Here is a 19,151-nt window from a genome sequence, read left to right as displayed (position 1 = left end):
AAATGTGAATCCCCCAGCATTGTTCTTTTTCAAAATTGTCTTGGTTATTCAGGGTGTCCTGTTGTTTCTGTATTTAAAATTTTTCCACGTATTCTAAGTATAAACAACCAACTTAGTTGTCATTTTTGCTCATTAGGATTATTGCAGGTTAATTTGTCGTTGGTATTTAGTAGGCTGTTAATTTATTGATTCATTTTTTGAGAGTGACTTCAGTAGCCTAGTTTTGACACCCTTTGTTGTGATTCCTGTCATAATGCTGTTTAGTGTCAAATTTATGAAGTCACATAGATGATCTCTTTCTTACCATTGAAGAGTTAGCAGAGCTATCAGGGTGGCTCTCTGACATTAGCACTACAATGTTACTCTGCTCTGTGCTCTCGAACTCTGTGGCGAAGACTGATTCTGCACGTTTGTTTTCAAACAGTATTGAAATGGCTGATGGCTAGTGCAGGAAGATCCTTCTCTACAGCGGTCACAGAACAACTGCAGCTTCTACCTTTGTTTTTTAAGGTAAGTTCATGGCTGAGATTAAGAGTGCATCCCCCTGTGTTAGCTAACTGGCATTTACATACGAACCTGGAAAGAAACAAAGAATGCATCCCGTCTGACCTTCACGGGGAATTTATGTTTAATCTGATGGTGGATAGTTTTTCAGACTGTGTGTAACTGGGTTGGATCGCTAAGAGATAGATAGTACAGGAAAATCATGAGGCGATAGCAGTTTAATATTTGTTGAAATAATCTTTTTGGTATTAGGTAAGACTAGAATCTCGACAGATACATGAAAAGTTTACTGACAGAGCATTGTACACTGATAACCATTTTCCAAGTGATAGTTTAGGAAAATAGTGATAGCTAAAAAAAAAATAATAAAGCCATAGTGACATGTTTTTAATATAGCTATTTCAGATGTGTTTTATTCAGTGTGTAATAAATCTGATGATGTATTATATATTGTACTTATACATACAGTATTTGTATTTACTTTGCAGTGTTCAATGGGACTGTAATTGCTTTTAACAAATACCCGCAGAAGTAGCTTGTTTCCGGTAAAGTTTGATTTGAATTGATGAAAGGTATAGCCTGAGGTGGTTCCAGTTACTCATCTAGGCAGATGACGAAGCTAATAAAACTAAGGTCAAACCCAAGATCAGTGTATTGGTTGCCACAATTCTAGTTTGCAGTCGTGCTGTGGTTAGCAAAACAGTCTGGTTTCTTTCATCACACATTTGGAGGGCTTGGTGCAAACATCACCACTACTTGAAAGTTACTGTTCGGTGCAGTTATCATTTAAGAAGGAGCACCCTTGGTACTGTGTCTCAGCAAGTGGTATGCTAAACTTCGGATTTGCCACAGTACACTTTGTCTTCAGGAAATCTCAAAAAGATAACTCTACTGGTAATTTTCAAAGGATTCACCACTAAAATACTTTTATTAATGCTGTATAGGGCCTGATACCCATGAGTGCCTCTGGGAAATTTGGGCATAATAAGGGTGGACAGTAGTTACTAGTGTATATAGATCCTTGTTACTTGCAGGTTCTTGGTGTAGATAGGGTTTGTCTTTAGGGCAGTGGTGCTTAAACTTTTTTCCACTGCCACATACGCAGTGGATATAAAACATGATCTCATATGTTCATAAATGCGTAACGTGCAGTGAATGTTGGGATAGTTGGAGTTCCATCCCCCTTCTTTCACTCAAGAGAAAGAAAGGAAAAAGTCAGGGGTGCCTGGCTGGCTCAGTCAGAAGGATGTGCAGCCCTTGATCTCTTGGTCTCGGGGTTGTGAGTTTGAGCCCCATGTTGGTTGTAGAGTTTATGTAAAAGTACAGTCTTTAAAAAAAAGAAAATCAGAAAGCAGATATATGAGAGTGAGGTTGATAGAAAGATGTTTTGAATCCACATGGAATTTATTTTAAAAACTTGAATCATTAGAAGGTTGTTTTATGTGAATTGCTTATGACAGGCCTAACATTTCCCCTGAATCACAGATGGTGAGGTTGAGAATCTGCATTAGGCCGTGATGGTGATCGGGCTGTGGGCTGCAGAGACACCGTAGCCCAGATGAACAGCTGCTTTGCAGGCAGACCAGCTGTGTAGAGTGAGGATCAAGGTGTTGCTTATTAAACTGTGGCAGACACTCAGAAATAGTTGGAGATGAGATCGGAAATTCTCTTTTGGACACACTTGAGGTGCTTTGTAGATTCTAAATGAAGTATTACATATCCTATCTCATAAAAAGCAGTTTTATATCAATTCAAAAAACACCCACCTGGAAATCTACATCAAAGTGAAAGTTTCAGTTATTTGCCTTTTCTAGTCAAAGAGTCTCCATATTGCTGAAGGTTAAGGGAAAAGGATTTCCAACCAAGAATAGTTTACAGAGCACTGGTTTTAGAGTAAATAGAGACCTAGTTAAAATCCTGTTTGTGATTGGGCCTCCTTTGTGACCTTGCACAAGCTACTGAACTTCTAAGACTGTCTTCCTTATATATAAGGTGGGGGATGATACCAATATCCCTCACAGAGTTGTTGCAAGGATGAAGTGAGATAATGTCTATAAAGCAGAGAGCACAGGGCAAAATAATTGTATATATTGTAATTATTGCATGTTATTTTTGTTACTAGTCTTTAACTGCCTTTTAATTTGGAATAATAGTTCAGATGCCGATGATCGGGGAGGAAGCAAGGACATGTTGTATCCTCGGTTTCAGACTTCCCTATGTGCTTATCAGAACTCACCGCTGCAGGATAATACTTTTGTATATGTCAAACTCAGAAAAATTTACAGATGTTGTTATAACTGGTACAAAAATACATGCCATTGATGGTAGTTGTTCAGAAAAACTATTTTTCTCAATAATTAGAGGAGAAGAAAGCCCTGTAAAGTGTTCCTTTGCTAACTAAATGTTTGTACAGATTAACACAGGGGGGCAGCATTTTGTACAAGTTAACGCAGGTTAAATCTTACCTGTGATATACTAAAAATAATACATTTGTGTGAAAACAAGCAAAAGAAAGTGTAAGGTCTCCTTTTTGTATATCACATTAGTTAACTAGTATTAGTTAAAGATCTTTACTTGCAAGCACTGCAAACCAAATGTCTGCGACAGTGGCAGGAAATTAGATTACTTAGATTATCTAGGCAGTTGGCTGCCTGGGGACGTAGGTAACAGAAGCTGACAGCCTCATCAGGTGTGTCTCCTTGCATTTCTCTCTCTCCGAGATTTCAGATGTCCAGAGAAAGTCTCATTGGCCAGGCTTTGGTCTCTCACTACACTTGGCTAGGCAGTATGATCCCTCCATTGTCAGACCCTCCAGAATGACAGAAAAGGATGATTTTCCAAAAGTTAATCAAAATGTCTGTTACCAGGAGAGGGGGATGGATATATTGGCAAGGAAATGCATGTATCAATGCTACAGACATTATAACACCCTTAGTACTTCAAGTCTTCAGGAAAACCCAAGTCACTGTATGTCAGTCTGTCCTATAGTATGGCTAGAAAGCAAAAGATAAGAATAGGCAGTACCTGAAGAAAGCCCCTAAACTTCACCAGCACAGACTTTCTCCCCCAAACTTGTCATTTTGAAATAGTAAGGATTCACAGGAGTTGCAGAGGTACTGCAGAGAGGTCTCACGTACCCTTCACTCAGTTTTCTCCAGTAGTTACATTTTCAAAACCAGAAAATTGAAATTGGTACAACATGTGTATAATTCTATGTCATTCTATCACACAAATAGATTCCTGCAACCACCAGAACAATCATGATACGGAAATACTCCCATCTTCACAAAAACCACTTCGTGTTACCCCGGGACAGTCACACCTTCCTCCCTCACCACCACTATCCTCTGGCGACCACTGATTTGTTCTCCATGTCTATAATTGTCATGTCAAGAATGTCATATAAATGGAGATATGTGACCTTTTGTAATTGGCTTTTTTCACTCATAAAATTCTTTTAACAGTTGTCCAAGTTGTTGTACCTGGGACTTTTTTTTTATTTTTACTTTTTTTTTTTCAATATCGGAAGGAAGATTACCCCATATATTTTTATGAAAAGCTAGAACCTACCGCCTTCGTTACCAGTTGAACATCCCCAAACTTTAAGGTTGTCTGAATCTTAGTTTTTCTATTAACTATACATGTGCAGTTGGAACACTAAGACAGTGTACACATGTGTTCTTTTAAAAGTCCTATCTGGGAAGAAAAATAATGCTTTTTAGGAAAATATTAAAGTTGAAAATTAAAAAGTTGAAGTGAGTTGGTAAGATTCCGACAAACTTAACTACAGAGCAGTTGCCGATCAAAGAAATACAGATGTTATTTCTTGAGATGAACTAACGAAGTACTTTTCCAAACTTAGAAGCTTTACTTTGTAACAGAAAAGGTTTTTGTTCCACAAACGGTACTGTTGTTAGTAGATGAAATCACTGCAAAGTAAAATATCTCAGAGATTTTGGTGTATCTGGCTGGCTCAGTTGGAAGAGCGTGCAGCTCTTGATCTCAGGGTTGTAGGGTGTTAGAGGTTACTTAACCAGATAAGTAAAAACTTAAAAAAATACTTTTAAGAGATTTTTATCTTACTGGCACATAGAAGTAGTTCAGCTCAAACAAATTGTTATCCTGTACTAGTAATTAGTAATGGTTAATTTGCTGCTTTGGAAAATGATATTCTTTACAGTGAGGTTTACCTGTTGAATTTCAGGATTTTGCAGGTTTTAGTACATTTTAACCTCTTCTTAACATGAGAACGTTATGTCCTAATTTAATTCATAAAACACATTTTTTTCATGAATGGTAGGAAGAAAGACTGCTGATTCAACAGGTGAGTGAGTCACCTTAAATTTTTCTGGTGGTAGTGGTAGGCCTGCCAGCAAATGAGTATCTTCTTTTTTATACAGCAGTTCAACTATAACCAAACTCTGAATCACCTCATTTCTATTGTGGGTGAACTAAATGAAAAAAAGTTCCATGTACGTTGCCTAGAGATTTGGATTGTTGAGTATTTGTAATAATTTTTATCCTCGATTTCTTTGTTTGATGTTATCTTTTTATACCTTTGTCTTTGAGCACAACTGTGCCAGACATTGCCTAAGTGTAGGTATGGGATTGTTGGGCCAAAAACACAGAACTATTTCATTCTGCAGATTGACTGGTTTTTTTTTTTTTTTTTTTTTTTTTTTGGCCTGTTACATAATGACCGTCTTCTCACATAACTGCCTCTTCCTCTTTAATGACTGTATTGTATTATCATTTATTTAATCCATTTTCTATGGGTGGTCACTGGTTATTCCCAGTTTTAGGCTCCTAAAAACAGTATACTAACAGTCTTTTACAAATATGCATATATTTGTAGAGTAATTACTGTATATAAACTACCATGTAAAAGATCTGCTTGCATTTGTAATTTTAGTGGATATTGCCCCCCAAAGAGCATGTCTTGTGTTACGTCTTTCCAGCAAACCCTGACATTTCTTAAATCTTTGATGGTTAAATAAATTTTTTAAAAGATTGTTGTACTTCTTGAGATGCTTAGCTGGCTCAGTCAGTAGAGCATGCAACTCTTAATCTCAGGGTTGTGAGTTCAAGCCCCACACTGGGCTTGGAGCTTACTGATAGATAGATAGATAGATAGATAGATAGATAGATAGATAGATAGATAGATAGTTCAAGCCCCACACTGGACTTGGAGCTGATTGATTGATTGATTGATTAAAAAAATATATATATAAACCAAAATTATTGTATTTCTTTAGTGAGACTGTCTCCTTGTACATTGGCTATTTGTATTTTTTTTGCCAGCTATCTGTATTTTGCCAGTTTTCTGTTGGTTATAAAGGAGTTCCATTTTTATAATTTTCTTTATTTTTAAATGATGTTTCGAAGTATGCCAGTCCAGGATTATTTTTTTTAAACAATTCTTTTTTCTTTTTAAATTTTTATGGTTTTCTCTTTTGCATTTAAATTTGTAGTATAAGATAGAAAATTGATACATTTACTTTTATGTAAAGTATTGATGTAAAGGTGCAGCTTAATTTCAAGATAATCTATATTTTCTCCATTCATTTGAGACGAAATCTCATATACTTGTTTCAGTAAAGTCTGCTAACAGAAATTATTTCCATCAAAAACTCGACAAATTATCACAGTGAATTAGTATACTCAGCTTGGAGGTGTAGTTGTTAAAGAAAAAATTATTCTGACACATGTCAAAATTGTGGGGAAGACTTCATTTAGAACTGAATACAGCGAAGACAGCTGGGGATATTTAGCCAGTAAGCGGGATGGGGGGAGGTGTTGGTGCGTAGAAAATGACTAAGAGGAAACAGCAAGAATAGGGGATTCTTGCTAAACTGACTTGACAGGATTCTTGCTGAAAGCAGCCCACGATGATCACATAGGAAGAATGGAGGTAAGGAGCTGGATCAGATACAGAGGTGAGGGATTCGCTCAAATGTCAGGATTCGTGCTACAGCTAGACTCAGTAGGTCCAAGGATGAAAAGGGGGCTCAGAGGAACCTGGCTAAAGTTTGGTAAACAAGGATAGTTAAAGTAAAGGCATGGTTAAGTTCCCATTTGTTATGGGCATGCAAAGAAATTTAGTAATACTAAGCTTTGAATATTTCACCTAAGTCAATACAATCCTTAGTGTTTTAGAGAAGAATAATTTTTTTTCCATATTAAAACTATCCTTTGACTTTGGTTGGGGGGGATGTTGTTCGTTTGCTTGTTTTTTTTTTTTTTTAAGTAGGCTCCACAGCCAGCATAGAGCCCAACACAGGGCTTGAACTCACAACCCTGAGATCAAAAGTCATATGCTTAACCAGCTGAGCCACCTAGGCACCCCCATATTAAAACTATACTTTAATACGCAACTAATGAATCATCGAACTTTACATCAAAAACCAGGGATGTGCTGTATGGTGACTAACATAATATAATAAAAAAAAACATTAAAAAAAACTATACTTTAAAAAGAAACAAGAAAGTATATTTAGACTGTTTTAGAGGACACTTAAGGGCTGGAGGCAAAGAAGGTTGTCTGGGTACACTTTATTTTACCAATTTATCTTTGGAGCCCTAACAATACTTTTTATGATCATAAAACAAAATGAAATGAGAACTTCCCCCCTCTTTTTTTTTTTCTAAGTTTTTATTTATAATCTCTACACCCAGTGCGGGGCTCAAACTCAAGACCCCGAGATCAAGAGTCACATGGTCCACCAACTAAGCCAGCCAGGCATCCCTGCCTTTAAAAAAGAAAAGCACCGTGAAATAAATGAACCTCACCTTACTGTGTATCTGGTTGTAAGGATAAATATACGGAGCAGTGGCTTTTAAAAAAAATCATACGTGCCTGTGGGGACTGCATCCTCTAATATTGGAATAAAGCTATTACATCTATTATGTAATAAAGAGCCAATAAATGATAATTGTCAATAGTGTTAAAACTCATCAGAGTAAATTCAAAGATCTTACTGGCTTTGTTCAGTAATTCATGAATCGGGCAGTACCCATCTAGCAAATGGAAAGGACTCCAGGGAGCTGTACAAAATGGAAGGTGGTTTTTATATACATATATGTATAAATTTTATTTATTTGAGAGAGAGCGTGAGCAGGGGGAAGGGCAGAGGAGAGGAAGAAGCAGGCTCCCCCCCTGAGCAGGGAGCCTGATGCGGGGCTAGATCCCAGAACCCTGGGATCACAACCTGAGCCAAAGGCAGACACTTAACTGACTGAGCCGCCCAGGTGGCCCCCAGAGTGGAAGGGTTTAAAGGCAGAATGGGTTGGGACAAGAAAGGCATAATCAAACAGGATTATTTCAGACAAGGCGGGTGTCTGTCATGCGGTTTGCTTTACTGTTATTGATCAGTTAATTCCTAACTGGTTGAAAGTCACATTCCTTCAGAACCAGAATGAGTGAAACTACAATTAAGTCTTGTTTGCTGTGGTGGGGGCGAGTCATTTCATTTTGGCCTGTTCCTTTTTTAACATTAGGAACCGGAAATTTTAGCACGAGTGACAAGATATAAAAATCCAGCTATTGGGGTGCCTGAGTGGCTCAGTTGGTTGAGCCTCTTGATTTCGGCTCAGGTAATGGCTCGTGGATTGTAGGATCGCCCGTGTTGGTTTCTGTGCTCAGGCTGGCAGTCTGCTTGAAGATTCTGTCCCTCTGCCCCTACCCCACTTGTGCACACATGTGTGCCCTCTCTAAAATAAATAAGTCTTTAAAATTCCAGCTGTTTAGTAAAACCTCAGTAATCCTACGTTTGAAAGTATCAGTATGATCTCATGATCTGTTTTTCTTTAGAAAATATGCGTATTTCCTAGTTCTGTCCACAAAAAACCCATAACCAGTAATCAACCTAGTAGGGATCAGTGCTCCTAGTGCCCAGATTATCATTTCCTGCTAGAAGAACCAGGGCTCCGTGGAGAAAAAGCTGACTTCAGGTCTGGACCAAGAAGTGTACAGGATAAACCTGATTCGTATTGTCCTACCAAAAAACCAAGGATGCAACAGTTGTGTTAAAGGAGTCAGGAGCCATTTAGAGCACCAGTAAGAGTAAAACCATTGAATTTGTTGAAATTCATTAGTTCATAAAGACATTGTTTTAAAAATTCATTATTCAGTTTAGGAGGATAGGAAGGAAACCATTGTCAGAAGAAACTGAGGGAGGGAATGCTTTTCTGTATGAAATATTCCAGGTAATAAGAAGAAATGAGTGTCACCATTTTGTAAACCTTTTTTTGTAATGGTTCATTACAGAAAGAGAAAACTGACCATAAGTGAAGGAAGTACCACTGCTTATGTTGTGCTCAAAGAATTAGACTTCAATAAAATCAAGCCTCTAGATCTATTGGCTACTTTACAGGACATACTGGAGCCAATGAAGGCCACCACAGGGAAGGAAGGCCACTATAGGGGACACTGCAAAACCAAGTAGCCAGCCCCCCCCTTTTTTTTAAAGGACAAGGAATTTTAAAAGAGGGTAGGGAGAATTTAGAGATTTTTTTTTAAATATGTTTTTCATAGAACCCTTTACATTTAAGAGCTGCGTGAACCAAATGCACTGTGTGATCATCACCATTGAACCAGAGTCCAAACAACCAATTTACAAAATAATGGAAATTTGAACACTACTGTGTATTTTATATTTTAACTGCCATGGATTTTTATGGCTGTTGTCATTCCAGGTTTTTTAAATAAGAGACTTTCTCTTTTAGAGATACATAATAAAATAATCATGGGTGAAATATGTCTGGGATTTGCTTCACATAATTTCATTTGGGGATGATAACAGTGAATCATGGATTTTTATGGCTGTTGTCATTCCAGGTTTTTTAAATAAGAGACTTTCTCTTTTAGAGATACATAATAAAATAATCATGGGTGAAATATGTCTGGGATTTGCTTCACATAATTTCATTTGGGGATGATAACAGTGAATCAAAAACTAATGATGTACTATATGGTGACTGACATAACATAATAAAAACATTTTTTAATTAAAAAATAAAAAAATAAAAATAAAATAATTGGGGGATGAGGAAACACAGGGGGCAAAAATGGGAGGATTATGTGTTTGTCGTTGGGGAGGTGATTGATTCATGGGGACCCCTTGCACTATTCCCTAGTTTTGTACATATCTGAAAATTTCTGTAGAAGTTGTTAACGGTAAAAATGTGATTTATTTTATGTAAGGATGCCTTTGTACGTACTGGCTGTTATTTCAATTATCTGTTTGGTTTGTTTTATTGTTCTCCAGATCGCCCCAGTGGAAAATGACAATAGCTATGATGAGCTGAAAAGAGATGCAAAGTTGTGTCTATCACTAATGTCTCAGGGCTTGCTTTACCCTCATCAAGTGCCTTTGGTACTTCAGGTGCTAAAACAAGTAAGAGTGTCTGACGAATATTCCTGTGTTTTAGTTAGAATTTGGTTATCCATTCTAAGAATTTCACCAGGTCAGCTGTAGTACACACACACCTAAAATTTATTTTTCATTTTGAATTTTCTTCTAGTATGAGAGAAGATAGATATTGCCCAAAGAAACAGACCTAGATTCTGTACCTGGCTCTGCTGCCAACTTCTGTGGCCTTGGGGAGATCATTCAACCCCCAGATTTTCTATATACACAAAGAGCTAATGATTGAAGCACCTCGGATGCAAAGTGCTTACGAGGGAGGGGGTGGTCATTACCTTTTACCATTTCCCCTTTATTTTATTCACTTTATTTCCCAATATTTGGTTTAAAAAAAAGAAAAAAGACCTAACTGGTTGTGTATTTTCTGGCTGCATGTTTGGTATACTGTGTGCTCGGCCTTTACCCAGGTCATAATATGTGTTACATAATATAAAAAATGAACCTGTTCCCATAGTTTTCAGATTTCTAAGTTGAATTACCACTGAAAAATATTGTTTAACCGCCCATTTTTGTGTGTGTATGATGGAATTTAATAGTTCTCAGTTATTGCTTTTAATCTACTACCTGCTACAAAGTAAAATAACGTGTAACTCTTTAAGGAGTCAGAGTATTATAATTTTCTTCAAAAGCTGACCTCTGTCCATGTGTTCCTTACCCTTTATTTTCAGCCATTCTGAAGAACTCACTTGACCTGAAATAGTTCATGCAACCTTCTACTTTGAAGGAGCGATAACACGAGCTTGCTCTAACCATGCCTATAAAAGGTGTCCTAGAAGATGATAGGATTTTGTGTGTAATTCCTGTCTGTCGCCTCCTGCTCTCATCAGCACTATTCCCATTGTTTCTCCTCCTTCTCATTCACAGACAGCAAGAAGCAGTTCTTGGCATGCTAGATACACAGTGCTGACCTACCTCCAGACCATGGTATTTTATAACCTCTTTATTTTCCTAAACAACGAAGATGCAGTTAAAGACATCAGGTGGCTGGTGATAAGTCTTTTGGAGGATGAACAACTAGAGGTAAAATTTAAGACATAGCAAATCAAAATTGAATACATTTAGAGAAAGCATTATGCCCCCCCCCTTAAGAACTATTTATGCACTGATGGATTTTTTAAAGCATAAATTATTAAAAGTAACTTTAATTTTAACATTACCCTGTTACTACTTTTGATACCCTAATCGTGATTCCATACAAATGGAAACAAACATTGGCCACATTCTTGTTCTGGGGTGTCTTTGCATTTGGGCAGATAACATTTGTGAATCAGAGTTTTCTCATATGTGAATTGCAGGTGATAATATTTTACTTACCTTACTAATTTTCAAAAGGACTAATAGGAATCTGCATGTAGGCAGTTTCAGTTTCAAGAGAATAAAAATCTAGGGGCGCCTGGGTGGCTCAGTTGGTTAAGTGTCTAACTCTTGACTTCAGCTCAGGTCATGCGTGATCTCAGATTTGTGAGATTGAGTGCCCCGCCTCCCTCTTGCACACACTTGCATGCTCTCTCTTACACAGAGAGAGAGAATCAAAATCTACCCACAAATGCTGTTATCCAGTAAAGTTAGGATTGTTGCCCCTTTTTATTTTCCTTGGTAGAGAAATTAAAGGCAACCTTGTGATGAGGCTACATTAATATTTTGTACAAAAAGATAAATCTCTAATACAGTCTAATGTAAGAAAAGTATGTTGTAATAAATAAGAAATAAGTTACAGCTTGGCCTTAGGTAAAGAAAATGTAACTGAAATTTTTGTGAAATTTGTACTTTTTTGTGGGTTTTCTATGTAGTGGAGCACTCCCAGTAATTATATACTCTATTTGAGAGCACTGAAAATAGATCGCATCCATAGGAAACTGAGAATGGAAATTTTTCCACCTCCCTAATGAGCCTATTCATTTTGCAATCCAGCCTTGTGTTCTGGGAGTAGATATTGCTAGCCCCTCAAGTACTCACACACAGTTGGTTGTAACAGCTATGACAGGCTTACAGTATTTATAGCTGTCTGTAATTTTTACTTGTATTTTTTAATAACTAAAGGAATAGAAATGAAAAGGTGGAAATCTTGAAAATCAGTGTTTCCTAATTTTAACTATTACAGCAGTTACATTAAATTGCATTTATTGTTTGCTGGACCTTGTTGTAGAACATTTTCAGAAATTATTTTCATATTCCATGTCGTAGGCTTAAGCATAACCGTTACTCTAAATAAAACCATGACATTCATTAAAACTATCATATTTTTTTTTACAATTTTGTTTTTTCTTTATTTAGGTAATCTCTATATCCAACAAAGGGCGCAGACTCAAAACCCTAAGATCAAGAGTTTCATGTTCTACCAATTGAGCCAGCCAGGTGCCTCTGTCATATTTTTAAAACAGAATACTAAGTATCAGTAATAATCAGCAAAAGCTACTCATGATAATACTGAAAAAACTTTGTAATCTAAATAAGAAATGTTTAAAGAAAACTATTAGATATAAAGGAAAATTTTTAGGGGTACTTGGCTGGCTCAGTCAGCAGAGCATGTGACTCAGTCTCAGGGCCATGAGTTCAAGCCCCACGTTGGGCATAGCGCCTACTTAAAACAAAATGTATAATGACAGTAACAGGGTTAGCAAGGTATATACCGAGTACTCCGCTTCAGACTTGTGTCGTAGTCTGTTAGCACTGGCTCTTGAAAAGCAGCTGATAGCCACCAAATTAATAGTAAAGTTGTTCATACATTAAAATTTAGTAGTCTCAATTCTTAGAATCTCTCCTAAGAAAATACATTGCAATATAGAAAAAAATTACATAAATTAAGAATATTTTTAGCATAGTAGTGAGAAGTTGAATACATTCTCATCAGTAGTTGAATATAAAAATGAATCATGGTATGAAAGGAAATAATGCACCAAGTATGATGTAGTAAAATAATTTATAATGTAATTCATTTAATAGTATAATGAAAATGTTAATTACCCCAAAACTGTCAAACTAAAACGTTTAAGAAAAAACCTTTTGAAGCAATGAACAGCAAAATATATAAGTGGGATTTTTTCCCAAATTATTACTGCCTATCTTTATGAACATTTAGCAGGGATTTTGTGAGATCTATGAGATGATAGCATTTTCCTGGGTTTTTTTCTTTTCCCAAACCTTGAGTTCCTATTCCATTTTGAAATGGACTGTTCTCCACTCTGCATTTGGTACTTCAGTAAACTGGGTTTGTAGTCTGCCAGCAGCCTGCGAAATTCCTAAGAAGTAAATTGGGTATAAATCTCCCCAACATACGCCAACTATACAAAGTGACTGTTCTATAGCTGTGTTCGTTCGGCCGAAAACAGCAGCAGTAGTTTCAAGAGATGTGGAGTCCAGGAGAAAATTCATTTTCATGTTAGGCTCTGGTGCTGCTTTTACAGTTCCAGCCCTGAGAAGGACAACTGCCCGTCAGTGGGGAAATAATTCATGGAGAAATTTAATTTTGTGTGCAATAAGCATTTACTTTGCGCAGCCCTGATGTAGCGGCTCTCATCCATTTTGCGGTCCCAGACCTGTTGAGAATCGGATGAAATCTCCCGGAAGAACCGGCGTAAGAGCATTTACACAGTTTGCACAGCGAAGTCTGGGAAAGCGCCCCGTCCCCGCCCGCTCCCACCGCCACCCCCCAGCCTCCAGCATTCCCCTGAGGGTTAGGGTCTCCGCTTCTAAAAGAAGTGATTATCTCTGCAGGTCCGGGAAATGGCTGCTACCACGTTAAGCGGTCTGTTACAGTGTAACTTCCTTACCATGGACAGTCCTATGCAGATCCATTTTGAGCAACTTTGCAAAACGAAACTACCGAAGAAAAGAAAGCGAGACCCTGGTTCCGTAGCAGATACGATTCCTTCTGCAGGTAACTGTGCTGGTGTAAAATACCCACTAGTAGTTTCAGGTCTTTGTTATCCCGAATGGCATTATTTACAATTCTCATATTTCGTATTCCTTTTTTATTAACTTCAGTTCCCCAGGCACCATATTTCATGTATACACATAACAATACACACACACACACACACACACACACACACACACACACACACACACAGAACTTTAATGAAAAACAGGAGAATTTGAAAGGAGTAACTACTATCCCTAGAGAAAGAATAGAGGTTTTAAAAGAAAGGAGGCCCTCTAGAATACACATTGCCGCTCTGTTTTGAGAAATACAGACATTCCTCACATACAGTATGTTTACCTCATGGATTGATCCATTCTGTGGATCCCATCCAGAAAAGTAGGGTCCAGTTTTGATCAGAGATTGTTTTAGGATCGATTGCACTTTTGCATATGGCTTTGAATTGATCAAAACTATTACTGTGCAAGTTCTAGCAAGTCTGTGACACATTTCTTTTTTTCTTTTTTTTTAAGATTTTATTTATTTGACAGAGAGAGACACAGCGAGAGAAGGAACACAAGCAGAGGGAGAGGGAGAAGTAGGCTTCCCGCCGAGCAGGGAGCCCAGTGCGGGGCTCAATCCCAGGACCTTGGGATCATGACCTGAGCCTAAGGCAGACGCTTAACGACTGAGCCACCCAGGCACCCCTGTGACACATTTCTGACCTCATTGAGGGACAGCTTCTAGTTCAGCCTCAGAATCCTGTCTTTGCTGTGTGTGCACACAGATACATTTTAAATGCAGAAATTAACACATTGACGACAACTAGCTTAATTGAAAACTAATTTTATTTCACTGTGACGTGCAGTAGAGTCGTGTAAATATCTGCACATATATTGGTGGGGTTTTTTTGTTTTTTCAGAGTTGGTCAAACGTCATGCTGGGGTGCTGGGTCTTGGTGCCTGTGTTCTTTCTAGTCCCTACGATGTTCCCACCTGGATGCCCCAGCTCCTTATGAATCTCAGTGCACATCTGAACGATCCGCAGCCTATTGAGGTAAAAGTCTTCCTTGGTCGTTTCTTTGCACACATATTATATCAGTGATGTTTTTGTACGAAAATCTTTTACTAGTAATTTCCTATTCGCTCTGGACCTTCTGCTTTGATAAAGCTACTGCCGCGACTACCTCGGCTGGGGCTAAGCCTACTCGACGGTAATCAGTAAGAGCTTGTGGAGGCCTTGCTTTCTATATACTTGAGATCTTTTAGTAGCAAGGAAATTACTAAAGCGTCTGTCTTCCCAGTCCAGTGGAAGTAAAATATTGTCAGTGTTGTCAGGATAGTTAATCTTTTTACTTATTTACTAACATTTTATATCTAGGAAGTATCTAACTGGGAGCTAATATGAAACAGGAAATTGTGATGGTATTATTTAGAGAACAGCTGTGTCTAAGCGACTGCAAAGACCAATGACTTTGTCTTTCTCACTTAGGAAATAGACGTAGGTGTGTATTGAAACTGGTTTAATAACATGGTGTAAGTGCCAGGATCTTGTCCTAACGCACAGCTAGTCATTTTAAAGAAGTGAGCTCGGTGGCTTTGCGAAGTTAGAATTGGTTTGTTGGTTTTGTGGTACTCGGTGAAGTGTGAGATCTGAAGTTTAGAGGGATTTTTACGTAGCTAAAGTTATCCGAAATATAATCCTCATCTTTCAGAGGTTAAAATAAAATGTATGTGGGTTGCCTACTCTACAGATGACTGTAAAAAAGACCTTATCCAATTTCCGAAGGACACACCATGACAACTGGCAAGAACACAAACAGCAGTTCACAGATGACCAGCTGCTTGTTCTCACCGATCTCCTTGTGTCACCGTGCTATTATGCATAGAAGGGTAAGTTGGCAAAATGCTGAGTTTAAGAAGTCTGACGTCCTCAGGCAGATGTCATTGGTTTAATGATTGAGACATGGGTGCTTACAAGGTTTTTCTTTTTGCTGACGTTCTTAGATGTCCTTATTTAGATGATAAAAAAATGTGTTAATGTGACTTTTGCTGTGACCAGTGGAAGTAGTCCCCAGAGAATTGATGTGACTGCTTTTGGACCTTTATCGATGAGTGGGCTTAGTAGCCTGGGAATGGTTAGTTAAAAGAAATCTTACTCTTCGTTGCCTCCTGAGTGGGGCCTGGGCATTTGGGGTTGCCCTAAGAACCCTAGGTTATATACTGTTAGGAGAACATTGCATCTGGATTCTTAAGTATTTCTTTTTCATCCTGAATTAAAGAGGAGAACGCAGACACCTTTCCACTAGGTTAAGAAGAAGAAAGGAAATTTCACTTACCGAGCTTTAAAGGTGGATGTCCTGTTGTCTAACTGAGATTTTTTTCCTCCCTGATACAGATGAGTAGTCCTCACTTCAAGCTCTTTTCATCAAAAATTCCAGATCCTCAGGTGCCATCTGTGGCGGCTCTCTGCAGGTTTTCAAACTCTGCCTCTGTTGAGCTCTCATCATTTTGGTGGCTTCTGTGTTTGGTCTCATTAGTCTCCGTTCCACAGGTTCTCAGCTGCCATTTGATTACCTAACTTGTCTGGAAGTGTCTCCAGAACATTGATCACTTTTTCTTTGAGACATCTGACAAAGCCACAATGTCTCAGACTAGAAATAATTACCCAATATGATCATGGCATCCAAGACCAAACAGAGTCTAGGAACTCATTAAGAAACAGTTTACTTGTAACGGAGAATACTTATCTGTAATACAGGTCCCGTCATTTCATTCATCTCAAATTATTTTGAATTTCTTCCAAATGGCTGTTGGGTGTAGATGGTAGTAGGGCTGTGGGCCATAAATCGAAGCCTTTGAGAGCCTTGGGTCTGGAGAGCCATGAAGAGGGAAGGAAAAGAGGGCAAGTCTGGAACCTAACCAAGGACCTGATGGAGTGTCCACCAAGACGCAGGAGTGAGGTCTGTGTCCACGTGCTTCCCACAGACTCTGGAGGCTTTGGTGCTGATCAGAAAGAGCAGTTGCTGAAAAACTGGGGGTTTGGTGAATAAATTTTTGATTGATTGTTGTGTGTGTATACAATGTGTGATTTTGAAAATAAACAACAACAACAATAAAAACTCTGACTGGTTGATTTTTACCTGTATTCTTTACATATACTGTTTGATCAACTCTCTTCGAAAACTGTTATACTTCAGCTAATGGAAGACTGCTGTGTTTGTGGAAATTCTGTAAGTTTTTTTTTCTTTTTTCTCTTTTTTCTTTTTTTTTTTGCCTGCAGAATCGTTGAGAGACTATAAGTCTTTATATTTAACTGACTTGTTTATTAATAAATGTTATATAGATGTAAAAGACTGTATAAACTGTAGAGATAGCATTGGCAAGACTTTGTACAGATGCAACCTTTTACACAGCATTGTGTAATTAATTTGTAAAGATTCACATGTAGCTCTTTATTGTAGTGATTTTTTGGCTTTTGTACCAATTGAATGCCATTTTTTTGTGTTTTTAAATTATTTTCTCTATCTTTTCATGTTACAAAAGCTGAGGTGTGGGGATTTTGTTTGAGTTCATTTATGGTTAGAATGTCTGGATTTTTATGTAACATTTTGTGTGCATCCCTAAATGCAAACACCACATGTTTGCCTATGACAAGTTTATAGAATGCAAGGTATCTTCTAGGTTAAAGTAATTCACAAGTTGGTGAATGTCATCTTGCAACACACCCTGTACAGTCTTCCTTAAAGGAACACTACAGTATATTTTTTAGCATCTACTTGCTGAATGACTCCCTACAGACCTAAGCACAGCAGAGGTCCTGGTACAGTATTGAACTGTCGGCGTACACAGGCGTGATCCCTGTATAGAGTAGTGCCAAACTGATGATTTCAATTGTGTAACTAGTTTAAAACCCAATAAATGGATTGTTTTTAACACCTGGCTTTTGTCTTCATTAAGAAGAGAAGACAGTTCTGTAGGCAGTGATTCTCATGGATTCCTTTTGCATCCACAGAGCGGGATCCATAAATGCATGCCCTCTAACCAAACCGAATTCTCTAGATCAGACTTGTCCAGTGCAGTAGCCAGTAGCTAGCTATATATAAATTAAAATCTCATTTCCTCAGCCTCAGTAGCCACATTTCAAGTGCTCATTAGCCATTTGTGGCTAGTGGTTTACCTTAGTAGCACAGGTGAATGTTTTTTTTTATCACAGAAAGTTCTGTTGGGCGGCGTTGGTCTAGATGGATTCTCAAATTGATGTGCCTAAGAATCACATGGGGACTTCGTTAAAATGGGAATTTTAATTTCATGCTGCTAGCTCATGACACCGATGCCTGGCCCTCAGGTCACAGTTTAAGTAGTGAGGCTTTACATTCTATATTAACCATTTCGGCTTTTTCTAAAATAAGCTGTATGAAACTATGCCTTAGCAAGGTGCCTAAAGTGGGAACTTTAAAAGATACTGGGCACGTGCTGTGACATCTTGGGCTCAGAATTTCTCTGGTTGGGGCTTGGGTGTCACTATCTTTTTAAAGATCTTATTTTTAGAGCTTGCTTGCGTGAGGTGGGGGAGGGGCAGAGGGAAAAGAGAATCCCAAGCAGTTGCCCTGCTGAGCACGGAGCCCCTTGCCTTGCTCCACGCGGGGCTCAATCCCAGAACCCTGAGACCATGAGCTGAGCTGAAAAGAGTCCAACGCCCAACCTACTGAGCTCTCCAGATGCCCCAGGCGTCAGTGTCTTTTAAAAGCTCCATATGTTTCAGTTGTGCATCAGAATTGAGAACTTCTGGTGAAGGTTCTTAAGGCCCACTGTAGACCTAGAAACAGGGTTAATTTGAGTTTCTAACATTTGCCCCAGGTGATTGACACCAGGTGTAGATCCCCCGATCTGGTTATACTGTGAATGGCTTGATTCCCTAAATTTTCTACCAGTGGCCTCAAGACTTAAAGGGATACGAGAGAGAAAAGGGGTGGGTGGCTATGTTGTCTAGGGTAGTTCTTAACTTATGTTGTGTTAAAAGGATGGAGGACAGCAGCAGGAACAATGTTAAGGATGGGGAATTCAGGCCGAAGTTGAGAAGTCACTGCTGTTTGGGCATGGGAGAGACTCAAGGTAGGTTTCTAGGTCGGGGAGGGGGGAAGGTTGTCACGGTTAATCTAGTTTCTGAATGGATCCTTTAAAAAACAAGACTTTGCAAATTATGTTTCAGTACTTAGGAAGAAAATGTACCCACCTAGTCTCTTAATGGGAATGAAAGTTTTGGTGAAAAAAGGATGAGAGAGCTGTTCTCAGAAACTCCCGATACTTGGCATTGCCGAGCCCTTTAGATTGTAGCCCAGTTCTGGTTAGTAACGCGGCCAG

General features: G+C 38.4%; 1 protein-coding gene across 2 annotated transcripts in view; it reads left to right on the top strand.

Annotated features, from left to right (window-relative positions):
• Window positions 1-17,723, top strand: part of PSME4 (proteasome activator subunit 4) — a 103,848-nt gene extending 86,125 nt beyond the window's left edge. For both annotated transcript variants that reach the window (XM_026486074.4, XM_044378086.3), the window contains 7 exons: window positions 425-510; window positions 9,771-9,899; window positions 10,794-10,949; window positions 13,644-13,806; window positions 14,711-14,844; window positions 15,542-15,680; window positions 16,186-17,723. In XM_026486074.4, the coding sequence (XP_026341859.1) occupies window positions 425-510; window positions 9,771-9,899; window positions 10,794-10,949; window positions 13,644-13,806; window positions 14,711-14,844; window positions 15,542-15,676 (803 nt within the window). In that variant the 3' untranslated portion in view covers window positions 15,677-15,680; window positions 16,186-17,723. The remainder of the gene's footprint in view (window positions 1-424; window positions 511-9,770; window positions 9,900-10,793; window positions 10,950-13,643; window positions 13,807-14,710; window positions 14,845-15,541; window positions 15,681-16,185) is intronic.
• The last annotated feature ends 1,428 nt before the right edge of the window (window positions 17,724-19,151 follow it).

This window comes from Ursus arctos, unplaced genomic scaffold (assembly GCF_023065955.2).
Source record: "Ursus arctos isolate Adak ecotype North America unplaced genomic scaffold, UrsArc2.0 scaffold_8, whole genome shotgun sequence".
Classification (NCBI taxonomy): Eukaryota; Metazoa; Chordata; class Mammalia; order Carnivora; family Ursidae; genus Ursus; species Ursus arctos.
Note: the sequence above shows the minus strand (reverse complement) of the source record. Positions and strands in the feature narration are given on the sequence as shown.